We start from the raw sequence: 14,189 nt of genomic DNA, 5'->3' as shown, positions 1-14,189 counted from the left end.
ATTTCCAATATTTTGGGAGCACATTACTATATTTTGAGTGAGAGGATTGGATAAGGATTAGCTCCCTAAGCACGAGAACGAGGTTTGAAAGTAGAAGTGACTTCCCTAACAGAAGGATCATGTTACTAAAAGTAGCGTACTACAACTATCCATACAACAAAACCTTTTCCCAAAGATTTGGGGTCAATCCTGTTTATCCGGAGCCAAATCTTGTTATTGAAAGTTATGATCCCATGTATACGCACCACAAGGGAGCACTTGAACACTTTCAAGCACGTAGACAACAGATTTCTAGGTTTGGGTAATCCAGACATCGACCATCAATTGGGAATAGATGGACATGAAAAGGTTAAACCCAAAGGATAATACTTCAAAGCTAATTGAAGTGTTCATAATTCTGCAACTTAATTGGATTTTTCAATATAACTCTTCAGTGGATGTTGCGCATCAATTCTCCATGGTGACATATAGCCATTCAAACATACAAATCGGGAAAGCAACAATCATGTATAAAAAATAAGAAAACTGCGCTCATGCATTTCTTCATTCATTCTTCATTGCTTGAAAATCTTGAGAACCAAAAGAATCGAAAATAAGACCATACCACAGAAGGGCATGCAGCAAAATGTACCTTCTTCCATCCTATTAAAATCACAAAATTCAATTCCTTCTTTGAAAGTCAAAATAATTCCGCATCTCGTCTTGGTGTAAACCAAAAAGACCATTTATCTAATCAAGTTCGACGTTGACATGAAGGATAACAGTTCCTTGAAAATTAAAGAGAGATTTAGAAGAAGAAGAAAAGATAAAGATTAAACCTTCACTAAGCCCCAACAACTTCAGTTTCACCCTCAGCCATCGGTTCCTCAGCTGGCCTCTCCACCTTCACACCAACATCTTCTGAATAGTCACCATGCACCTAAATGACCAAAAACCAAATCATAGACAAATTAGATTAACATCCATCCATAGCTATCGCCAACGATTGATACAAAAACCCACATAACACAGGTCGTTCTATAAAGAGCTACATATTTGGCTAAAATTATAGGTTATCGTCTGTCTGTTTTATGGATTGTACAGCTATTTTTGCCAGTCATAGAAATAATTTTTATTCAAAAAGAGTTCTTGAACTCTATTTTGAGGAAAAACAACAATCAAAAAGCAATCCTAATGGGCCCAAATAATAAAAAAGAACCAAGTAAATTCGGCCTCATATAAGCATATGATATGGTTCAAAAAAATGCACCCAATGAAGATAAAATATTGACTTTGAAAGTTTCTATTGAACCTAAGCATGCAACAAATTTTACAGAATCATTAGAAAACAACATTTAAATGCTTTTTACATAAAAAAAATAGCCTGAGCACGTGTGAACTTGGAATAACAAAACACTGACGAAACCAATTCCTTGAATACTGTGTGAGGGTCAACTAGGCAATCTTTGTGCATCAGGCATAACTAACTTCAATTATAAAAATAAGTGTTTCCTGGAGATGGCAACAGAAAACAAGGTTTCTTTAAAAAAACATATGAAGCTGACACAAAACTTAACCAACTCATCACAGTCCCTTAGGACAATTGAAGGATAAACAAGTTTGGTATAGAAATAAATCACGCTTTTTTATGGGTAAGCTGGACTTGAACCCACAACCCCAAAGTTGCTTTGCAATGTGTCAAACCAACTGAGCTGTGGGTCTAACTAACACCCCCCCCCCCCCCCAAAAAAAAAAAAAAAAAAAAATAGAAAAAGAAAAAGTCATGTTAGCTTAGGAAAGCTTTTATAATTGAAAGGGTCAAAGAAATTTTAACTATTAAGGAGATTGAAATGGTGTGAGAGACATGCCTCCATCAACTTTCCAAGATCAAACTTGGGAGCCTTCAAGATCTTAACTTTCCGAATGAAGACATTCTGTAGAGGGTAAATGCTGGATGTTGCCTTCTCAATCTCTTTCCCAATCACCTCAGGGATGAACTTCTGGACCAACTCTTTCAGATCACATGATTGTGCCTGGTTACTCATGATTTCTCTCATCTTACGTCGAATCTAACAAGAATACCAAAACACACATAATACACAAGTGTGCACATAAAGCAACTATTGTTACAAAAAAAGCCCATAAAACCATAATAGATGAATCTAGCATTTGTAAATATTAGTTCTACCTGTCGGATCTGACTGGTTTGGGCATAACAGGTCCTCTTGACCTGGTTAGGGCGCCTCTTGGTGAATCCAATGCAAAACATCCTTAAACCGTAGTTGTCCGTTGTTTTCACATCCACGTGTGCCTCAATCAATGTCTGCCACTTGCGCACTAGAGATCTCAACTTGTCTGTTGTGAAATCCATACCCTGAAGAATCCAAATTGAATTATTGTTTTTATTATTATTTTCTTTGCCCTTGAACAAAATAAGCTATCATGGTGAAAACATAAGAGTTTTGATTTTACCCAAAAGTTAGTGAGGACATTCCTTCCTTGGACATCCTCTGCCCTCAGTCGGATCTTCCTGTACGACTGATCCTCATCAGCCTGAAGATCGGCTAGGGAAACCTCAAACACTCGGTGCTTGAGTCCTTCTGAAGCAATCTATAAGAAATAAGAAAGAAAAGAAGATTTATTTAGTTGGGAAAAAAATTATTTAGCTAGTTGGAAAAAAAAAATGCACATATGAAATCCGAAATTATGATCCTGAACAATGTTTTTAAACTTAGGAATTAATGCTTTGACCTGAAAATGTCTACTATATATTCAAATTGAGATTCTACCAGGATTGTAAGACTCGAGAAAAGAAAGCTTAGATTCAGCTTGCATTACGAATTTTTTTTATTTTTTATTTTTATGCATTATGGGATTTAACTAATAAACGAATGATTTAAAAATATTCTCAATTATTTTAGATCTCAAAGAATATCCTCCAGTTTCTAATACCACTTGGACCAAGCTAGTTAAATTGCAAAATCCAGGCAAGAGAATAAATGATTTTGACACATTTTTTGGCTGTGGAATCCAAAGAAATCTGCCATTGACATGGTTCCAGGGTCAACTGATCCCACACACTGTTCTTCTTTGGGTACTAAATGACCAATCTTTTTTTCTTTTTTTGATCGGTAACTAAATGACTTCCCCCTCGAGCAAAGAACACATACACACAGAAAGAAAAAAATAAAAAATAAAAAATACAAAAATACAAACTCATAGAACCCATGTTGTTGCACTCAAAATCCAATAAGTAGAGCATAAAAACTGGCACCATATCATCAAAAGTATCACGAAGTATAAAATTACACAAAATTACACATGGAAGGGTATAAGCTGAAGCAATTGCATCTCAACAAAGACATCAACAAATTTCTTAAAGGGCATACTATAATGCAATAATTAATACTATTCGAAAAACCAATATCGAAGTTTCATAGGAATTTTCAGATCTAATGTTTATGTCAATAACTCAATCAAATATGAGATTCTAATATCTAACTCTCAACCCAAAGTTTACATTTTTAGTCTTATTAACTTAACACACATTCACAAATAACAACTCAAATTAAGGACAAAAAACAATAAAGAGAAAGCAGTTACCTTGGTTCCTTGGGTTCTGGAAACTAGGGTTTTCCCAACATTTCTGACACTGAAGATCGTAGGAGCTTTGATATCGTACCAATCCTTCTTGGTAAAAGGATCAACCCTGTATCAATAAAAAAATTAAAAAAGAAAAAAGAAAAAAGATATGTGTCTGAGAAGCTAGGAAGAGAAAATTAAAATGGGGATCTAAATTGCTAGGGTTTCAATTTACTTACGCCTTCTTCTTACCACCCTTCTTTCCCTTCGAAATTCTCTTGTTCTTCCTGTAAATAACGAAGAAGACAAGACTCATTAGCGATGAAAAAAGAGATAAAACTAGAGAGAGAAAGAGATAGAGAGAGAGAGAGGATTACCCGACCGCCATTATCGATGGAGATGAGGATAGTAGGGCTGCTTAAGATGCAGAGGTAGATGGCGACTCACAGCACAAAACCCTAATCCCCACACACAGTTTGGGGGAAAATACTACGTTTTGTAGTAATAGATTAAGATAGATTTCTATTGGCACACCAATTTTATTACAACACACCAATACTTGTAAAATTAAAATGATTATTTAGGGCTTGTTTGTTACAACTATTTTTCAGGGACTTTTTCGGCTTTAAATCAAAAAACCCGGAGGAGCATGTTTATTAATAATGGCTTCTGCTTCATTAGCTTTTGTGGAAAATCCAAAATTACATTTTTGAGAAGTCTTGCTAGGGTTGCTTTCCCACGTAAGTCACTATGAGAAGCCAACACCTAAGAACGTATGGGGATGAAATAACGATTTCACCCTTCATTCTTCTCAACTCATTGATTAAACAATGAACTCAATTTGACCTCTCTTTACTACTTTTTCGCCAGTTTTGTAACAAACAAGATTCTCCTGGATTGCAGTTTCTCAGATTATGAGCTTCTTCTTCTTCTAAACACAATCTCAAAATAGAAACTAGAATCTATAACAAACGAACCCTTAGTATTTAACTACAACTTGGTGTGCTATACCTAAAACCAATGTGTTAATTTTAGACTTATTACATATGTATAATCTAATACATAAACATGATATTGTTGAAGGCAGTTAGGTAATTTACATTAGAACTTAGTATTAGGGAAGAGAAGGAACCTGAGTAGTTTTGGTTCTCGGCAATGGGTACCCTAATTCTTCAATTGGGAATTAAGATCAACAATTTATTTTTCAAGCAAATCAAATTCTTGTGAAAAATAATCTTAAAAATTTATCATATGAAACATTTATTTGTAGTTGAATTTGATGGAGAATGTGAAATATAAATAAATGTTCCAACACAAGACTTTGCATTCCCTTTATATATTTAATTTTGATTAAAGTAGTTGTACTTCAAGAGAGAGATCTTTTGATTAGTATTTCCTTCAAATGTTATTTGATCGTAAATAAAATAAATTTACTACTTCTATTATCCAAATGAGATCCAATTCTTATCAAATCCTTATGATGACTACCCAAAATTAGACCAAAAAATTAGTGGGTCCTGGGTTAACCTAATTTGTTGGCAGGTTATTGAATCGTGAATTATTTCGAATCGAACCAATTCGTGATATAGTTCGCTCACAATTCGTAAAATTTAGTGAACTCAATGAATTGCTTTTTTTTTTTCACATGCCCCTCCCTCCACATATTAATAATGTTTGAGACATCCCTTAAAATTTTAAACTAACAGCGTGTCTTTTTTACTTTGATCATTATTAATAGGTCGATGAAAAATGACTAAATACCTTCATCTTCAATCTATTTTTCACCATACTTATCACTTCAACCTTTAAATGCCTCTCTCTATCTCTATCATTAGAGTTCATTTTTGAGTGGCCCACCATAAACTCGAATTCAAACCGAGCAAACCCACGAATCAGGTAACATAGATTGGGTCCATGATAATCGATTTAGAGTTAATTAATGACAATCTTAATAATTTAGAACACTACACTCTTTTTAAGTCTCTTGGTAGGGCTTAAAACGGATTAAATTCAGATCAGATTTGAGTATATTCATATTTAGATATGATTTTTCTTATATGGATCTGAAGCCATACTCAAATCCAATCTAAATCAAATTGCTTGATTCGTTTAGGTTGGGGGTCGAATAATTTTTTACAGTTCATCCTTCTTTCTTTTATGCTTTTTTACTATAGTATTCTATTTTACCATTATAATCCTCATATTTTATTTTATAAGAATTCATATTATAATAACGTAGTAGGAAATGATTTAAAAAGAATTTTAAATAATATTTTTAAAGTAATATATCATTCGGACTGGAATGGATCCGTTTTCGACCCGAATCTGTTACGTCAAACCATATTCGACCATTTTAGCAAAATCACTTCCCCTTCTCGCAGTTCCACTCGTCTCTTTCGACTACCATCACTACAGCCCAAAAAACAGAGCAAACCAGAAACCCTAGAAAGTTAGAAACACAAAAACCGAACAAAACCCTAAAAACATACAGAAAAAAATGGCAGAAGAAGCTCCACCATCATCATCATCCTCATCAGGAGGAGAAAGTTTGAAAGATCAGGGGAACGAATTCTTCAAATCTGGAAACTATCTCAAAGCCGCTGCTCTTTACACGCAGGCCATCAAAAAAGATCCCTCAAATCCTACTCTCTATAGGTTTTCTTTACTCCATCTCATCTAATCTGGGCATTTAAATTTTGCAGTGTTTTAGTTTGATTTAACTGTAAAAAATTTATATCTTTTTTAACTTGGATTCTTTTCTATAATTAGTGACTAAATGAATGTTGAATCGCAAATATGTATCTATTTTTATAAATTTTTTTTATATGTAATTTTTAGTTTTTTTTGTTTGTTTGTTTGTTATCTCTTTATAATTTAACAGCAACCGTGCTGCCGCATTTCTGCAATTGGTCAAGCTTAACAAAGCACTTGTCGATGCTGAGACAACAATTAAATTGAACCCACAATGGGAAAAGGTTTATATAATCTTTTTCATCATTCATATTCTTTGATTCGACATGCTTTTTCACTAAAAAGATTGCTTTCTTATGCACCTCAAGGGATATTTCAGGAAAGGATGCATATTAGAGGCAATGGAACGATATGATGATGTACGTTTTACATGTTATTCTATTTTTATGAAAAATTTCTAGTCTTGTAATCATGGTTTTGGGTCTTTGATACTATTATTGTTCATGTAATTTTAGGCTGTAGCTGCATTTCACATGGCTTTGCAGCACAATCCACAGAGTACTGAGATGTCGAGAAAAATCAAGAGGCTCACACAGTTGGCAAAAGAGAAAAAGCGATCTGAAGAAGTGGAGAACATTAGATCTAACATTGACATGAAAAAACAGTTGGATCCATTGAAATCTGATTTGGTAAGTTTTTTTTTTTGTGTGTGTGTGCAAATAAAGGGTTTGAGATTTCCATATAGGAAATCGTGCCCTGCTCACTTGTTAGAAAAAAAAATTGGATAGATTCTGATAGGATGCCTCCCTTCAAAATTGGACGTGAGGGTTTTCTCTTGTCCAGCTCAATTAATTGCACCAAATAAAGACAAAGGAAGGCACTTCGTAATTTTGTTTTAGAAAACTCCCAAAATTTATTATTAAGTTCCCAAAACTTTTGGATAGATACCCTATATCTGAATGTAATTCGTTTTGGTCAGTCACCAAGTCAGGGTTTACACATAGGGGAAAACAGGAGAGGGGGCGGGGGGGATCAAGAAACAATGGGAAAAAAAATTGGGCCATGATTAGGACCATGTGACATGTAACTGTTCCTACGAAGTGGTGTTCTCATATTATATTATAAAGTTCATATCAAACTACAATGATAAATCACAAGATCTCATATTAATATCATCCATACATCCATAGAAAGTAACACAGGTCCACAATGCATTCAAGGTTTATATTGTTATATATATATATATATATACATGGATTCATTAACTGCAAACAAATCTTCAAATTCAACATCATTCTCATTATCAGATGCTTCATTAATAAAACACTCACCGTCATCTTCACCAATGTCATATCTTCTTACTAGACTATCATCTAGAATTGGATAAGGGAAGGTTGACTTTTATCTAGGTTGATGTACCCCAACTTACTAATACAATATTGAAATGCCCCGTTTTTATTTTTCTCTATATAATACTAAAGTTTATGATTTAATCATGAAGCTTGTAAAAATAGTGACTTTTTGTCATGATTAAATTGGTGAACGAAAAAAGTCACTATTTAAACACGATTTTTTCAATAAGTCACTGAAGTTGCTGACTATGTTTTTGGTTAAATAATACTTTTCTAGTGGCTTTTGAACAATTAGGACATTCTCTAGAAGAAATGCGAGGTTCTACTTTTGCCGTCAACATGTTGTCGGGTGGAAAAAGCATGAACCCAAGTCCTAGGGTGATAAATACAAATGCAATTGAAATTCTGGGGATTTAAACATTTTTATATTGATAAAACCCATTCACTATTTCTTGAAGCCCACTTATCGGTTTACTCACCCTGGTGTTTGAAACTCCACGAGGGACCCTCGACTCAACCAGTTGGCACGTGGGACTTTCCGAGGGGGCGGTGTGTGTGTGACCATGGGATTAGTCTCACCTGAAGGGTGGGGATACCCACGATAAGCAAAAATAAAAATTAAAATAAAAATTAAATTGCTGTCTATGTATATATATAAGCTTATCTGCATGCTTTTTTTCTATATTATACTCCTGCAAGAACTTATTATGTTCTCGTCTAAAAGTTGAAGAGCATTTTGTGGGACCATGGTGATTAATGTATTTACAGAAATTTGCAAGATTCAAAATAAACTTAGTTTTTTCTCTTCACAGTCAGAAAAATATGGTGCTGAAGAGTGCTGGAAGGATATCTTCTTATTTACTGTTGATACCATGGAGTCAGCTGTTAGGTCATGGCATGAAACAGCTAAAGTGGATGCAAGAGTATATTTCCTTCTTGATAAAGAGAAGACAGATACCGATAAGTATGCCCCAATTGTCAATATTGATAAGGTATTAACACTTGTGTTGTGATTTATTTCATCCAACTTCCTTTTTAATCATTTCCTAAAATCTTAATGTTTATTGCAATCTTTTTTGAGAGGGGACCCTCTTTTCCTTGGTTGGATTTAAGCAAATAACTTATCATATGCTAATCTTTTAATAATTAACGATATGGTTTCTTTAGTCTGTTAATCGCTTTGTGTGGTGCTGTCATTCTGTGGGAGCATGTCAATGCTTACATTTATCTTATTGTTAATACCAGGCGTTTGAATCTCCCCATACACACCTCAGCTGTTCTTCATTTTTAAGGCAATATGCTGATGATTCTTACTCCGGAGCAGCTTGTTTAGTGGTGCCCAAGGGTATTATTTCTTATCCACAGGTAACCTTTTAAGATCTTATATTTTCTTAAGAACAAACCTTGGTTATTCTTGGGAGACAAGAGTGCCCTGTCTTCCTTGTATTGTAAACATGTTGGTTGTGCATTTTGATCCACTATTCAATCGGTCCTAGCTAGGAGATCTCTGAAGTCTGAATTAAAAAATATACTTATATAACTAAAAATTCCAGTCCTATTAAATGACTAACCATTTGAAGTCTGAACAATTGCATTCTTTTGGATGATTAGAAGAAAAAATATGACTAATGGTTTAGAGAAATATTTATACATCTGATGATTGCAATTCATCCTGTCTTACCCAATTTGGTCTTGGCTAGAAGCAGTAGTGGTGAGTCCCAGCTGTGTGTGCGCCATTCTTATGGACTTGTACTTGGAAGATGGGAACACTGACCTTCTGAAGAATGCATTTGATTTCTAATCATCTTTTCATGATCATTGGTGCTCATGGGTTCTCTTTTATTTTATTTTATTTTTTTAATTTACATGCTTTCCTGTTTCCTCATATCTTTCATTATGATGAGATCCCTACATTGGTCCTTTATATCTTCGCTTTGTGGGATGGGCTGTTGATCATCCTCTTATTTGTCTAAAGTGTCATCCTTAGCCTTGTAGAGGCAATTTTTTGCTCTATACCTCCAAATCTTGATTTAGATCAAGATCCACAAATAAATCACATAAAAATAATCAAAGAAAGGGGAAAGAAGACGAAGAATACGATATTTTACGTGGTCAGCAACACGGGCTTGATGAGCCATTCCACTGTAAATCTCATTGTTACATGATTTCTCCCGTCTTTCTTCTTCCTCTTGACAATAATTTACCCCCTTTTATAGAAAATAAACCCTAATTTCAGAAGGAATCATAATCTTCCTTAAATTGTAACTATTTGATTTACCTTAATTCAAGTTCGATTTGGGACTTCAGTCTATTATTTTATTATTTATCTAAGTCTTGGATCGTTTTGGGATCTTAGCCCGATCTGTGTCTTTGGTCAGTTATTTTATTATTTATCAAAGTCTTGGATCATTCTGGGATCTAAGCATAACTTAGATTATTGGTTGGTTCTTCTATCATTTGTTAAAGTTTTGGCTCATTCAGGGAGTCAACCCCACTTTCAAGATAGTCGGTTCTATTATTGAAACCTCAAATTATTATGGGAGTTCAATCAACTGGAAGATCATATTTGTGCTAAATATGAAACAAGATAGCTTCAAAAATCAATAACATAATTGTCAAAAGCGGGGCCTAGGCGCCGAAGCGGCCACCTAGCCTATTTAGGCGCCCAACGCTTGAAGTGAGATTTAAAAAAAATCTTTTTTTTCCTTTAGTCTTTTAAAAAAGACCATGGTTTAGGATTTCTTATTTAGATTTTTTAAAACATAAGGAAGATTATGATTCCTTTTTGGAATTAGGGTTTCTTTTCTATAAAATAGGTTAAACCATTGTAAAGAGGAGAAAGAAAGATGAGAGAAATCATGTAAATTGGAGATTTGCCGAACCACGTAAAATATTGTGTTTTCCATCTTCTTTCCCCTTTCTTTGATTATTTTTATGTGATTTATTTGTTGGATCTTGATCCAAATCAAGATCTCGTGGTATAGAGCGAAAAATTGCTTCTACAACTCTGACAGTAGTTTTAGTGATTTACCCATCATTGCATAACCATGATATACTTGTGATCAGGCATTATCTGCAACAAAAATCAAGATACGGGCCGAATGCCTGAACCTACAAAAAAAAAGCTGCTTAACACGATTTTTATATGGCTTATTCTTGCAAATTTAAGTGGGCAAAATTTTCTGCAGGTATGGAAAGGACAAGGGTCAAGAAAGTGGAGGCATGGGCAAAGTGATGGTTTCTTTGTTCAATTCGAGTCACCTTTCTTGCGAAAACTATGGTTTATTCCTAGTTCAACTGAAAAAGGGCGAACATTGTGCAGGTGACTCACTCTTTTCCTTTCACACAATCTTGTCGACAGCGGAAGTTTGTATATAATATAAAACATTCCTGCTGAGTTTTGAGTAGCTCTAGTAGGTCCAGATTTGAGACCAATCAGTCTTCTAGTGCCCTCTTTAATATGTTATAGCTTAAAATTGCATTGGTGGCCCATCTTTGTTGTGTCCTGTCTATGTTATTACTGTTTTGTACATTCCTCAGTTGGTGTCATCTAAAGCCATTATAAGTGGATCTAATGTCTTTTTTTTTTCCTATATCATTTTAGGGATCCTGAAGTTTTAGATGTGAATTCCCATGAATTGCTTCCACGTATTTTCAAAGAAACTGCTTCAAATACCCAATACTCTCCTTAGTTGCAGTGTTGAGAAAATGTATCCTTTGAAGAGATAAATCTCCAATGAAGTGAAAAAGTCAGTTCTGGGTGCCCAAGTTTTTTCCATATTTGGTACTTGATTTCCTGCATGGGCATGGGAAGCAGATGCGAGAGAAAGCTTTACAGATTCATTCACTACGTGGAAGTTATTGCCAAATTTTGAACTCTACTGCGATGGTTTTGCAAGCTTACTCCCAACTATTTTTTGGTTTTTAGTTTTTTTGTTTTGTTTTTTATGGTTGTTTTTCAAGTGTTACAATTTACCTTTCTTATGGTAGTATGGCGGGGTGGGTCCATACCAGAGGTGGTGTGGCCTGTGTATCCTCTGATTCTGATTCACCTGGGAAAAGTGCACTAGTGATAAATGTATGACCAGTTTGTATGACTCGTGTGCTGGTGTGTTTTGAAATGTTTGAAAGGAACTTTATTTCCTGCTCAAGTGCCCATCTAAATTGTACTCGCCAATAGTATTTTTCTGGAATATTCATATTTTCCCCTACTATCCTAAAGAATTCAATTGGGTCAGATTTTAGCCTAGGATGCTACTATGTTTTTAATGGACTATCTTTTGGCATATGTGATGAAAGATGCCCTCTCAACTTAACCACAAAGAGTCATCGTTAATGGGAATGAGAGATTTGTTGCTAAGCAATCGCATTGTACTCAGTTCATTGACCCTTTAATAATTTGCTTTCTTTTGGATATTTAGAAACAGCTGTTATTGGAAATGGTTCATTTACCATATGATTTAGGACTCCTAATGTTTTAGAGTGTTTCCTTTAGAACATGACGACTTAATTATCTATTAGAACTCATTTATGTTGTATTTTTGGAAATTCTTGGTCTTAATGCTTCTCCCTGAGAGCCTCTGCATGTAGATTTGAAGACTTCTTTTCATATATTTTTATTTTACATAGGGGTATGCCCACATCCATAGCTCTGCAGGTGTGTATCCTTTCCTTCTCAACTGCTGATTTCTCATCATTACACACCAATTACTGTCCACCTGTCTTTTTTCTTTATAAACCAAATGCAAGCTCGGGAAGACAGACATACAGAGAGAGAGAGAGAGAGAGAGAGAGAGAAAGAGAGAGAGAGAGTTTGCTTTGAAGAAGAAAAAATCATTTCAGAAGATGAAAGAGTGTTGCAAGGGTTCTATGTGAGAAGGGGGAATGCATAGGGCTGTCAACGGATAGGTATCCGATCGGATATTGCTATATCCGAATTCGAATCCGAAAAAAAAGAATGATATCCGAATTCGAATTCGAATCCGATCGGATAGCACTAACAAATATTCGAATCCGAACTTGAAAATTATATCGGATATCCGATAATATCCGATCCGACAAAAATCCTACAAATGGGATTTTCTTCTTTGTGTGAGAGTAAAATAGGGTTTTACTGTGTTTGAGAGAGAGAGAGAGATAGAGGAAATACCCTTGGATGCTAGTCGGTCGGAGAAGACGACTGTAATGGAGCTCGCACAAGTCGAGAAGATGGGTTTTACCGAGAGAGAGAGAGAGAGAGAGAGAGAGAGAGAGAGAGAGAGAGAGAGAGAGAGAGAGAGAGAGAGTATGTACCTGGATGACGCCGGCCGGAGAAGACGGTGGGTTATGTAGCTCGCAGCCTCGCACAGGCCATAGCCTTCATTACCGACTGATTCTGCATTTCAGATGGAGGTTGGGGGAGAAGATGACTTTATAAGTTAAGTTTTGTTATGAAACATAAATACACATCACCATGTATATATGTGTTAAAGTTTTGTTGTAAAACATAAATACACGATATACATATTCTTATCGGAGTGGATATTATCGAATCGGATATCGCAATATCCGAATTCGTATCCGAAACTCATTCGAATGTTAAACTGACATCCGAATCCGAATCCGATATCCGAAATTTTCGGATAATATCCGATTTTTTGAATTCGAATTCGAATTCGGATTCGGATTTCGACTATCCATTGACACCCCTAGGAATGCATGGTTGTAGGGGTTCTAATAATTTTCTCCGGTCACATTGAGGTGAATTGCTTTTGGATGGTTACTAAGGCCACTTCTCCGTGCAAGAGCAGAAGCCAAATCTTTTTGCACAAGAGCAAAAAACCTTTCTGCGCAAGAGCAAAATCTATTCAAACGCTTGCTAGCTCCTTACAGGAGAAAGTAAAGAGGATTTTCTTGTTAAAAAAAAAAAAAAAAACAACTTGAAGGAAATTGAGAGAGTAGGTGTTCACTCATTATTACTTGATATGCTTTATTTAGAGATGTTATTGGCACCCCCAACTTTTATTTATTACACCTCAATTTATTAAATTATTTATCACTACCTAATGAAAGATTAAAACACACCATTCTAACGTAACTAAAGTTTGGTTCAAGTCATTGCTTCAACATTACAAACCATGATAACACATTGAAACAACTTCTGTGGTTGCTTACAATTAGGATTAGGCGCACATAAAATCCTAAATCTAACACAGTTTAAAAAAATATGTTAATTGAGGTGTAATAAGTAAAAGTTGGGAGTGCCAATAGCAGCTCTCTTTATTTAATATGATAAATTGGTACGTTATAATGAAAAGTTGGTGTGTGAATGTAGGTTCTCTAATTTATTTTGAGAACTGCTATTAGCACCCCAAAATTTTTCTTATTACACTCCAATTGCTTGAATTATTTATCACACCTCAATTAAAGATTAAAATTGTTTGGCTCAAATTATAATCTCAACATTACAAAACATTATAATAGTCGTTCAAACAATTTCAGTAGTTTATAATTATGATTAAGCTCGTATATATCCTAAATCCCAAAAATAGATATCTAACTCCAGAGAGAGCTTCTATTGACACCCCAACGTTTACTTATTCTCAA

At 34.8% G+C, this 14,189-nt stretch overlaps 2 protein-coding genes across 2 annotated transcripts; one reads left to right on the top strand and one right to left on the bottom strand.

Moving 5' to 3' along the window:
* Positions 1–593: 593 nt before the first annotated feature.
* LOC147383149 (small ribosomal subunit protein eS1z-like) lies at positions 594–4,069 on the bottom strand. The gene is made up of 7 exons (XM_086427350.1): positions 3,939–4,069; positions 3,801–3,848; positions 3,583–3,688; positions 2,452–2,589; positions 2,168–2,353; positions 1,848–2,048; positions 594–919 (listed from the first exon to the last, which is right to left on the bottom strand). The coding sequence occupies exons 1-7, from the start codon at positions 3,947–3,949 to the stop codon at positions 824–826; spliced, it is 786 nt and encodes a 261-aa protein (XP_086283476.1). The 5' UTR covers positions 3,950–4,069; the 3' UTR covers positions 594–823.
* A 1,869-nt stretch (positions 4,070–5,938) lies between these two features.
* On the top strand, positions 5,939–11,755 carry TPR3 (Tetratricopeptide repeat (TPR)-like superfamily protein). Its single transcript, XM_086428448.1, has 8 exons — positions 5,939–6,216; positions 6,443–6,536; positions 6,621–6,671; positions 6,768–6,941; positions 8,417–8,596; positions 8,850–8,969; positions 10,793–10,926; positions 11,209–11,755. The coding sequence occupies exons 1-8, from the start codon at positions 6,059–6,061 to the stop codon at positions 11,294–11,296; spliced, it is 999 nt and encodes a 332-aa protein (XP_086284574.1). The 5' UTR covers positions 5,939–6,058; the 3' UTR covers positions 11,297–11,755.
* Positions 11,756–14,189: the final 2,434 nt, after the last annotated feature.

The sequence above is a fragment of the Akebia trifoliata genome, chromosome 16 (assembly GCF_017979445.1).
Source record: "Akebia trifoliata isolate Shusen 1 chromosome 16, ASM1797944v1, whole genome shotgun sequence".
Classification (NCBI taxonomy): domain Eukaryota; kingdom Viridiplantae; phylum Streptophyta; class Magnoliopsida; order Ranunculales; family Lardizabalaceae; genus Akebia; species Akebia trifoliata.
Note: the sequence above shows the minus strand (reverse complement) of the source record. Positions and strands in the feature narration are given on the sequence as shown.

Bases quoted from the DNA above. Each gene is read 5' to 3' on its own strand.
- LOC147383149 (XM_086427350.1), bottom strand. The intron at 3,689-3,800 runs GTAAGTAAATTG...TTATTGATACAG, and splicing joins AAGGGTGGTAAGAAGAAGGC to GGTTGATCCTTTTACCAAGA. The intron at 2,049-2,167 runs GTAGAACTAATA...TATTCTTGTTAG, and splicing joins AAACCAGTCAGATCCGACAG to ATTCGACGTAAGATGAGAGA.
- TPR3 (XM_086428448.1), top strand. From the start codon at position 6,059: ATGGCAGAAGAAGCTCCACCATCATCATCATCCTCATCAGGAGGAGAA. The intron at 6,217-6,442 runs GTTTTCTTTACT...ATAATTTAACAG, and splicing joins TCAAATCCTACTCTCTATAG to CAACCGTGCTGCCGCATTTC. The intron at 8,970-10,792 runs GTAACCTTTTAA...AATTTTCTGCAG, and splicing joins GTATTATTTCTTATCCACAG to GTATGGAAAGGACAAGGGTC.